We start from the raw sequence: 11,585 nt of genomic DNA, 5'->3' as shown, positions 1-11,585 counted from the left end.
GTTCCTTGCAAGTTTGGGGCTGCAATTTTTGCAAATGGAGTTGCGAGATTGGTCGGGATTAATGGTGGTCCTCAGTGCCTGAGAAAAATGCAGGCAGATACTTATGCATCTTTACGATCCTCAACGTTGCCCGTTTCTTTGTGCTTCTTCAAAAGAGCTTGAAACAGCACAAAACCCCAGTCTGCTTTGAAATCTTTTGTCGGGGAGAGACCTTGCTGATGCAGTATAACTACCTTGTGTCTTGTTGCTGTGCTCAGTCTTGCCACAGTGTATGACCTGTGACATGAAACTGTCTTCCACAACCTCACCTTGGTAGCAGAGTTTGGCTGTTTCCTCACCCAGTTTTAAGCCTCCTACACAGCTGTTTCTGTGTCAGTTAATGACTGTGTTCAACCTACATGTAAAATTGATGATCCTTAGAACCTGTTTTGGTATAATTGGTTGATCATACACCTGACTATAATCCTACAAAATCCCTGACTTTGTGCAAGTGTACCTATAAGAATTGATGCTGGTTTGAAGGCAAAGGGTAGTAACACCAAATATTGATTTGATTTAGAATTTCTTTTGCTCGCTCATTTTGCATTTTGTAAATTGATAAAAATAAACAATTACTATTTATATTTTTGAAAGCATTCTTAGTTTACAGCATATCACACCTAAAACTTTTGCAACAGTACTGTATATATATATATATATATATATTATATACAACATATGTACATATACATAAATACATTTACATATATACATTTATACATAAATACAATTACATATATACATTTATACATAAACATGTATACATATTAACATGAATTATAAACTTCACCTGCAGTGTTAAAGCTCCCGGCGAGCGTCCAGAGCCTCTGGAGCTCCGCCCACCGCGATGACAGCAACATTACCTCCTTCAGGACGACTGACCAGGTACGACAGACTGGACTTACAGCTGGACACCAGACCTGACAGACAGACAGGTGAGAGACAGACAGATGTCAGCATGACATCATTTCACATGTCCAGATAAGACAGTGGACAAATGTCGTTGTTTTGTTTTCCTGATCAGTTTGATGGATTTGACCTGAGCCCACACAGCCATGTTTGTAGTTTTACTTTACTGTGGTCTCTGATGGTCTGTGGTGGTCTGATGGTCTGTGGTGGTCTGATGGTCTGTGGTGGTCTGTTGTGGTCTGATGGTCTGTGGTAGCTGGGTGGTCTGTGACTCAGAACACATGAACCCACTTGCCTTGAGAAGTGTCCAAGACAGCCAATCACAACGCAGCGTTCTACCCCTCCCCCTCCTGTGTTTACTCAGAGCTTTACAAAGGAGTGATTGAGAAACCTCAACCTGGACTCATCTGTGTCCGGAGGACATGTCCCTCTAATGTCTGTCAGAGACAATGATCAGACAGTGGACAGACAGGTGGACAGGCAGACAGGTGTGTACCTCCACACATGATGTAGTCTCTGAAGAGCGGGACTCTGAACCAGAACGGCAGCATCAGCAGGTGAGACGTAAGTCCAGGAAACAGACGAAAGAAACCTGTCGCCTCTGTACAGAAGTTCCCAAAGCCCCCCGCCACCAAGCACCCCTGAGAGACAGACAGGTAAACAGACAGGTCAACCAAAGCCACCAGCACCTCTGAGAGACAGACAGGTAGACAGACAGGTCAACAAGCCACCAGCACCCTGAGAGACAGTCAGGTAGACAGACAGGTCAACAAGCCACCAGCGCCCTGAGAGACAGACAGGAAGACAGACAGGTCAACGAGCCACCAAGGCCCCCTGAGAGACAGACAGACCGGACAGACAGATCAAAGCCACCAGAGCACCCGAGACAGACAGGACAGACAGACAGACAGACAGATCAAAAAGCCACCAGCACCCTGAGAGACAGACAGGTAGACAGACAGACAGGTGAGTTTCTCACCATGTGGATGAAATCCAAAGATGTAGTTTTTCTTTGGATCCAAATCGACAGTTTTAACGAGCTGCAGACACAAAGCAATAATCAATAATCAGACAGATTGATCTGGTATTGATCAGGACACATCAGATCGATAGATCTGATCTTCACCGTTATAGGGAAGTAGTCCCTGAAGTACTCCCAGACCGTCCAGCTCCTGACCCACCGTGACTCCGACCCGCCGCCTGGTAGGCGTGTCCCAGTCCAACCATAGCCAACCAGCATTACAGCAGGGCCACCATCCACCAATCAGAGAGAGCCAGGGAGGACGAAGGCAGCCAGACAGCACTGAGCTGAGAGACAGACAGGTGTTAGAGACAGACAGGCAAGTGTTTAGTGACGGACAGAACACGTGTTAGAGAGATACAGACAGGTATGTGATTCAACAGAATGGACAGTGAGACAGGTGTGATGCTGCGTTCAGGTGCCGTCTGAACAATATCAGCATAAAAGTCCAGAGGAAACTAATAATCATTAATCGATGCACATTGCCTCTTATTGATTAAAAGCAGGAGGATTCTGGTTTCGTTTCCGTTTCTGATGACGTCACAGATCATGGATCAGACTCTGAAGCTCAGGACCTTTCACAATAAAAAGCCCTGAAGGAGTCCTGTAACCTTCATAGAAAAAACTGTTTCTGCAGTAACTTAACAGGTAAAACACACGTAACACTTCTGACCAATCAGAAGCCTTCTGGACTCACTGACTCGCGTGCAGGCAGAGAATAATCAGAAATATCCAGGACCAATAATCACTGATCGATAGTGTGTTACCTAGAGCCAGGAAGAGAAGACCCACTTGCAGCACGGCGGCGGTCTGCAGCCTCCTCCGCAGCGGGATGTTCAGCGGGGGCGAACTCGACCTTCATGCCGGCGGTCGCGCTCCTTGTCCCGGCTAGGAGCGCAGCGACGTCCCGGTGTCTCCGCCTGGATGTCGGAGTGTTTCTCTCTCTCTCTCTCTCTCTCTCTCTCTTGCCTGTCCTGTTCTTTCCGCCTATCTTTCTCTCCGCCTGTCTGTCAGTGCGGTGTCTTCTCAACAGATTGATTAAACTTAAAATAAACTTTAATTAGATCGGTAAATTCTTTACTTGGTTCTGACTCAAACTTTACAAACACGCTCTACTCCCTCGTGTACTGCGCATGCGTGCGGACTCTTCTTTTTGGGTGGGTTCCTCTCAGCCAATCAGAGCTCGTGACGAAACATGTCGGGGAGCGCGCTTGGGGAGGTGCGCTCTCGGTCGGGGATGTTGAAATACAGTTTTTAAATATGAGTGGGTGAAATGTGGAATGAATCAGACTGTTGAGAGGTTTTAGAAGAAAACCACGTTATGAAAAGGGACAGTCTCAGTCCTGATGACACCTCCATTAACTGAATCATATCATGACATTAAATTAACAGTGAGCAGGTGGGTCTTTTGGTAGTATATCATATACAGCTGTGTCCCTGATGTTGAGCTGATGTTGAGTCGGTCATTGTGATACTGCTGTGAACTCTGTTGTTTACTGGCTTGTTCTGAGACGTTGTGAAACTCCTACTCAGTCTTTTAAGAAAACAGTGTTTTTAAACAGTCGTTTCACCTACCTCTGACCCGGCCTAGATGATTCAACATGAAGAAAGAACACTTTCTTGTGATTGCTGCCACACTTATTTCACCATGTGTCTCTTTTGTGTCAAAATAAGACAAACAGTTGGAGCTGGACATCTCACTTCTTATGACGAAATGATACTCTGCGATCACAAATCCGGACAGTCCTCTTTATCAAATGATTCACCACACCATTAACAACACACTGAAGAAGTGAACACACAAACACTGCTGTCTTTACTGTGTGTATTTTTTTTTTTAATGTTTTCACACAGTGCGAACAAACATCAGAACATAACCAAAGCAAAAGACAAGAGACAAGAGGGCTCTGTGTGGTGTGTGACCACTTTAACTCCACCAGAAGGGCCGCTGCAGGTGTCTCATCAGCAAAACACACACTCACAATTTCAAACAGTAAACATTGAAGTAACAATGACAAACCCAGTAACAGAACAACATGCAGGGAACACCAGAGGGCCAGAGAAACAACTGCCTGTTACCTTGGTTAAGCCAATCACTGTTACCATGGTTACAGCTCACCCAGGACAACAGGTAACAGGTCACATTAAAGATTCATTCCACTGACTTTACACATTAAGGTTCCTCCTGAGGCCTGTGGCTCCTGCAAGGGGTCATGTGCATATGGGAAATGTAGGATCCAATGTTTTTGTGGTGTGCGTTTGACATAGACTAACAAACAGTGAAACACCAGTGTTTGAATTTAATGTTTCAGGTTTAACCATCATGAAAAGTTTGGTCTGATGCTGACAAACATTTTCTGATTTCCTACACATACAAACCCATCCAAACATAAATTATCTCACAGGAAGTGATGTCATTGTGCATTGTTGTTCTGTTACTCAGAGGTGCGGAACCATTTTTAAATTTGATCACCAGGGAAGAAAGTAGTATCATGCTGGACTTACACCTAGTCACACCTGGATAACTTCATCTATCCTGGACTACACCATGGACGAACCTAGAACATCTGTTACTACCCTAGACTAACGGTAATAGATAGTAATAGATAGATAGATAGATAGGATAAGATAGATATAGTAATACTTTTATCCCCTAGGGAAATTCATGTGTCCATTAGCTCTTTGGCTTGAGGTTTCTTACAGCCTGATGGCAGTGGGAAACCAAAAGGATCTCCTGAACCTCTCTGTTTGCAGTGAGATGAGACGTTTGCTGCAACTGTAGCTGCCTCTCTGTCCTGCCAGAATGTTGTGGAGAGGTATTGGTTGGTATTGTCCAAGATGGCCTCCATCTTACATTGCATGTGTCTCTCACAACAGTCCTGAGTGAGTACCAGACTCCTTGCCAAGCACAGGGGGAAAACCCCCAAGGGGGCCCCCTGTTTTTTACCTCCACCTGTCTTGTCCCTATACCACACCTGGGACAAAACCTGCACTAAACCTGACTGACCGCGGATACAACTTACACCCTAAAACTGGACTAGATATGGGCAGCACCAGGCTGGTGTAGGACCTGGACAACAGTCTCCTTGAGAATGGATCAGGCATCATGCTGATGAGACACTTGAACTGGATATTAAAAGTCTCAAAGACAGATCCACTTCCGTCACAGCAGATCCAAGACCTGCAGGGGGAACCACAAGGTGTATCAGAGTGGGGAAGGGGTGTAATCTGACAGGAGGGGCTTGTTGTGTAGGAGGCAGAGCTTGTTACATTTGTTTTTGCTTACCTTGCTGGTGGGCAGGACAGCAGCGAGACACCAAACTGAAGCAGGAGGACCAGCGAAACACAGAGACAAGTCTGTAGAGACAAAACCACTCAAAATTAGAGACAGGGCTGTTTCCATCAGAGGGACAAAGGTTGGGGTCTCATGGGACAAGGTTAGGTCTCAGGAGACAGTTAGCGTCTCAATAGCCAAGAACACCAGGGACTTGGTCTATTTGAAGACAGGGCTGACTCTCTCGAGGACAGGCTCGTCTCCCTGAAACCAACTACTGGGCTATCTGCTGTTTGAAGGGTCTAAAAACGCTGTCTAAATTCATCCCTGGACAGAAACCCTCAATCAATCAATACCTAGTCATCACTGGTGATTATTAAAAGGATGGTTCGATTCTTACATCACAGTGAGCGGATCGAACAACGGGTTCCAGGAGATCAGGCATGAGACTGCTGGACAAGGGGTAAGATAGAGAAGAACGAAGGAAAAATAAAGTTATGAGATGAACACCAGAGGTATATATATATCCAGGACCAGGATCCTGGACCAGGGCACCTGCGTGTGGACCTGTCTTGCAACTTGCAGTGACCACTGAGGACAGAGGAACCAATATATGAAAGTGAGCTGCACTCAGGTGAGTTTACCTGCTAGGAAGCTTCAGCCAAGCGTCTCCCTGTCCGGATTACGTGTGAACAGTTCTGCCTGTGGTTGGTTTCCACACACCGACGTCAGCAAAGTCCGCAGCACTCCACCACAGTGTCCTACAAAACAGCTGGCGAGGAACACGATCAATAAATAATCAAATCAACAAACAATCAATAATCAGTCCATAATCAGTCAATAGTATGGAACTGTCTCACAGATGTGTCTCTCAGTGCGTTTGGCTTCACAAACACAGAGTTAATGACTCAGGTCTGGAGGTCCAGACTGGATTCAAGGATCAGGTCTGAAAGTCAAACTAATTTCAGGATCAGGCAGTATAAACACCAGGATCAGGTGCTGGTGTCAAACATATTTTCAGAATCAGTCAGTATAACACCAGGAATCAGGTCTGAGTCATGACTGGTTCCCCAGGATCAGTCAGCTATCGACACCAGGATCAGGTCTTAGTCAGACTGGCGTTCAGGGGATCAAGGGCGGAGATTATTCAAGCTCTTTTGAAGAAGCACAAAGAAACGGGCAACGTTGAGGATCGTAGATGCAGTGGTCGGCCAAGGAAACTTAGTGCAGCAGATGAAAAACACATCAAGCTTATTTCCCTTCTAAATCGGAAGATGTCCAGCAGTGCCATCAGCTCAGAACTGGCAGAAACCAGTGGGACCCAGGTACACCCATCTACTGTCCGGAGAAGTCTGGCCAGAAGTGGTCTTCATGGAAGAGTTGCAGCCAAAAAGCCATACCTCTGACATGGAAACGAGACCAAGCGACTCAACTATGCACGAAAACATAGGAACTGGGGAGCAGAAAAATGGCAGCAGGTGCTCTGGACTGATGAGTCAAAATTTGAAATATTTGGCTGTAGCAGAAGGCAGTTTGTTCTCCGCAGTGCTGGAGAGCGGTACAGTAATGAGTGTCTGCAGCCAACAGTGAAGCATATAGGAAGTTCCTTGCAAGTTTGGGGCTGCATTTTTGCAAATGGAGTTGGAGATTTGGTCGGGATTAATGGTGTCCTCAGTGCTGAGAAATGCAGGCAGATACTTATGCATCATACAATACCATCAGGGAGGCGTATGATTGGCCCCAAATTTATTGTGCAGCAGGACAACGACCCCAAACATACAGCCAATGTCATTAAGAACTATCTTCAGCTTAAAGAAGAACAAGAAGTCCTGGAAGTGATGGTATGGCCCCCACAGAGCCCTGATCTCAACATCATCGAGTCTGTCTGGGATTACATGACAGAAGGATTTGAGGAAGCCTACATCCACAGAAGATCTGTGGTTAGTTCTCCAAGATGTTTGGAACAACCTACCAGCCGAGTTCCTTCAAAAACTGTGTGCAAGTGAACCTAGAAGAATTGATGCTGTTTTGAAGGCAAAGGGTGGTCACACCAAATATTGATTTGATTTACATTTCTCTTCTGTTCATTCACTGCATTTTATTAATTGATTAAAATAAACTATTAACACTTCCATTTTTGAAAGCATTCTTAGTTTGCAGCATTTTTTCACACCTGCCTAAAACTTTTGTACAGTACTGTATATGTACACACGTGGACAAAATTGTTGGTACCCTTCCGTTAAAGAAATAAAAACCCACAATGGTCACTGAAATAACTTGAAACTGACAAAAGTAATAATAAATAAAAATTTACTGAAAATTAACTAATGATAATCAGTCATTGCTTTTGAATTGTGGTTCAACAGAATAATTTTAAAAAACAAATTAATGAAACTGGCCTGGACAAAAATGATGGTACCCTTAACTTAATATTTTGTTGCACAACCTTTTGAGGCAATCACTGCAATCCAGCGATTTCTGTAACTCTCAATGAGACTTCTGCACCTGTTGACAGGTATTTTGGCCCACTCCTCGTGAGCAAACTGCTCCCGCTGTCTCAGGTTTGAAGGGTGCCTTCTCCAGACTGCATGTTTCAGCTCCTTCCACAGATGTTCAATAGGATTTAGATCGGGGCTCATAGAAGGCCACTTCAGAATAGTCCAATGTTTTGTTCTTAGCCATTCTTGGGTGTTTTTAGCCGTGTGTTTTGGGTCATTATCCTGTTGGAGGACCCATGACCTGCGACTGAGACCAAGCTTTCTGACACTGGGCAGCACATTTCGCTCCAGAATGCCTTGATAGTCTTGAGATTTCATTGTACCCTGCACAGATTCAAGACACCCTGTGCCAGATGCAGCAAAGCAGCCCCAGAACATAACCGAGCCTCCTCCATGTTTCACAGTAGGTACAGTGTTCTTTTCTTTGTATGCTTCATTTTTGCGTCTGTGAACATAGAGCTGATGTGACTTGCCAAAAAGCTCCAGTTTTGTCTCATCTGTCCAAAGGACATTCTCCCAGAAGCTTTGTGGCTTGTCAATATGCATTTTGGTAAACTCCAGTCTCGCTTTTTTATGATTTGCTTTCAACAGTCGAGTCTTCCTCAGCCGTCTTCCATTAAGTCCACTTTGGCTCAAACAGCGACGGATGGTGCGATCTGACACTGATGTACCTTGACCTTGGAGTTCACCTCTAATCTCTTTGGAAGTTGTTCTGGGCTCTTTGGTTACCATTCGTATTATCCGTCTCCTCAATTTGTCATCAATTTTCCTCTTGCGGCCACGTCCAGGGAGGTTGGCTACAGTCCTGTGGACCTTAAACTTCTGAATAATATGTGCAACTGTAGTCACAGGAACATCAAGCTGCTTGGAGATGGTCTTATAGCCTTTACCTTTAACGTGCTTGTCTATAATTTTCTTTCTAATCTCCTGAGACAACTCTCTCCTTTGCTTTCTGTGGTCCATGTTCAGTGTGGTACACACCATGATACCAAACAGCACAGTGACTACTTTTCAACCTTTAAATAGGCAGACGGACTGATTACAAGTTTGAAGACACCTGTGATGCTAATTACAGGACACACCTTAGTTTAACATGTCCCTATGGTCAAATTATTTTCAATCTTTTCTAGGGGTACCATCATTTTTGTCCAGGCCAGTTTCATTAGTTTGTTTTTTAAAATGATTCTGCTGAACCACAATTTAAAAGCAATGTCTGATTTTCATTAGTTAATTTTCAGTAAATTTTTATTTATTATTACTTTTGTCAGTTTCAAGTTATTTCAGTCACCATTGTGGGTTTTTCTTTCTTTAACGGAAGGGTACCAACAATTTCGTCCACGTGTGTATGTATATATATGTATATATGTATATATGTATATATGTATGTATATATGTATATATATGTATGTGTATGTATATATATGTATGTGTATATATATGTATATATATGTATGTGTATGTATATATATATACATAGAGTATGTATGTGTATATATATATATATGTATGTATATATATATATATATATATATATATATGTGTGTGTATATATATATGTATATATATGTGTGTATATATGTATGTATAACATGTAAACAGAGACTGAACATTTGCTTCTTACTTTAATGATTCATAAATGACTAAAGGTGTTTTTTCTTTCAGATACGAAACAGGAAGGGCTTCATTAAACTGGCTTTCAAACACGGGTGGGTGGAGTTTATCAAGGGGGCAGGGCTCAGAGGGGTAGGGCTACAGGCAGTACGCTGACAGTGTGTCACTGTGTGTGTGCAGAGCTCAGCTGGTTCCAGTGTTTTCTTTTGGAGAAAACGAGTTATTTGATCAGATGGAGAATCCCAGCGGCTCTTCTCTTAGGATGCTGCAGGTCAGAGCTCATGTCTCAATGGACGACACGTTGTAACGACACATTTTAACCACATGTTTTAACCACACATTTAACAACATATTTAGAAAGTCAGAAAGTCTTCATGAAGGAGTCCGATCCCAAGACGCAGCCAGAACATCCACCGCAAAACCCCAGCAACCACCTAGCAACATCTGAGACTGAATGTTGCTGGGTGGTTGCTATGTAACAGACCCCTATTAGCAATTGTGTAATATATTGTAGCAACCACTTAGAACACTGTCTACATCTTAGCAACCACAAGAACTTTCCTGAGAATATTTAGTTTGTTGTTTTTGTTTTTAGTGTAACTTTAACTGTCATAGATAGATAAATAGATAGATAGATACTTTATTGTCAATGCTAGTATGTTTCCTTTGTCCATAGAACCGGCTGCAGAGCATCATGGGAGTAGCACTGCCTCTGTTTCATGCGAGAGGAGTTTTCCAGTACAGCTTCGGCCTGATACCCTACAGGAAGTCCATACACACCGTCGGTATGACCGCAGAGTTACTCTAAAATGTATCTAATGTAACGTTAATGTAACATAATGTTAACCCTAATATTACCCTAATGCTGGCCTAATCTTAGCCTAATGTTAAGGTAATGTTAATGTAACATTAACCCAGAGGGGACGATGATTGTCGGTTTCAGATGCCGTCGTTTTAGCATCGGTTAGCCTCAGTTAGCATCCGAGCCGTTTGTTGTCATGCTTGTTTTGTGGTTCCTTCATGTCTCTCTTTCTCTCTCTCTGTTTTCAGTGGGAAGGCCAATCTCGGTTGCCCAGACTCCCAGTCCCAGCAGCGAGGACATCGAGAGTCTTCATAAAGTTTACCTGCAGAGTCTGACTGAGCTGTTCGAGCAGCACAAACACACCTACGGCTACAGTGAGGACCAGCACCTGACGTTCATATGACCTCACCTGCACCACCTGGTTATCACCTGTATATGAACTGTTAACAACACCTGGCCTCTCCGTCACATGACCGTCACATGACTGACAGCTGTTCAGGCGGTGGTTGTTAAACTGAACAGAACAATGCTAACACTGCTAGCAGAGCTTATTGATTTTAATGGGCAATGCTACCACTGCTAGCAGAGCTCATTGTTTTCATGGGTAATGCTAAGGTCTCTGTGTGTAAAGACGAGTGTTTGTTGTGTTTCTATGTAATAAAGTGACATCACATGATGATGTAACAGATGATTGACAGTCATTCAGAGATCTGGTGTCACATCACAGTAACATCAGACGAGCACTCTAGCTGATTGAATTGGACTGAATGTGAACTACAAAGCAGGTTCAACAAATCCAGGATATGTTAATTCTCTGGCTTCACTGAGCCCAGTGGTCACATGGCCAATCATAAACATGGAGGTGTCCACCGGCAGCAGAGCAGCACCTTTCACATAACAAGAGCAAAATATAAAATTTGACTACCATGTGAAATTGTGACAGACTTCGAACATTTGACTTATTAGATTCATTAAATGAGTCAAACCTGGGAGCAAATAAAATATGAAAAATTAATCAGAGTTTGAAGTAGAATTACTGTCAGTCTGTGGTGAATGATAATGTCATAGATGACAACAGGAAGAACTCTGACAAATCAGGTTTAACATATCCAGATTAACTTCCTGTTATCTGGTTTAACTGAATCCGGTCCAGGTAACTCTGGTTTACCTGTCCAGCTACATGCTTGTGAAGTTGTCCATCATCCTCATTAGAGGGTAGAGAGGAACCTCTGACACCTGCAGGTAAACTCAGGTGTAGTGACGTCATCAGGTGAAATGTAAACTGTCGTGGTCACGTGATCAGTGACGTCAGAGGAGAGAAGCGGACAGACGTCTGTAGTTTCGGTCTGTAATGAAGCAAACTGACCACCAGAGGTCACCCTGAGGCACTACACTGTAAACATCTGACGTCACTTTCAATGAAACTTTATT

At 43.6% G+C, this 11,585-nt stretch overlaps 1 protein-coding gene across 3 annotated transcripts in view; it reads left to right on the top strand.

Annotated features, from left to right (window-relative positions):
* The window catches only part of LOC111236836 (2-acylglycerol O-acyltransferase 2-A-like), a 14,226-nt gene extending 3,396 nt beyond the window's left edge, over window positions 1-10,830 (top strand). For 2 of the 3 annotated variants that reach the window (XM_022765704.1, XM_022765702.1), the window contains 4 exons: window positions 9,404-9,447; window positions 9,533-9,623; window positions 10,029-10,137; window positions 10,403-10,830. In XM_022765704.1, coding sequence (XP_022621425.1) covers window positions 9,404-9,447; window positions 9,533-9,623; window positions 10,029-10,137; window positions 10,403-10,557 — 399 coding nt within the window. In that variant the 3' untranslated portion in view covers window positions 10,558-10,830. The remainder of the gene's footprint in view (window positions 1-9,403; window positions 9,448-9,532; window positions 9,624-10,028; window positions 10,138-10,402) is intronic. The other variant, XM_022765703.1, reaches the window with a different exon arrangement.
* The last annotated feature ends 755 nt before the right edge of the window (window positions 10,831-11,585 follow it).

Source organism: Seriola dumerili, unplaced genomic scaffold (genome assembly GCF_002260705.1).
Source record: "Seriola dumerili isolate Sdu_G_001 unplaced genomic scaffold, Sdu_1.0 BDQW01000731.1, whole genome shotgun sequence".
Taxonomy (NCBI): Eukaryota; Metazoa; Chordata; class Actinopteri; order Carangiformes; family Carangidae; genus Seriola; species Seriola dumerili.
The sequence above is the reverse complement of the archived record's forward strand: the minus strand, read 5'-3'. Positions and strand labels throughout refer to the sequence as shown.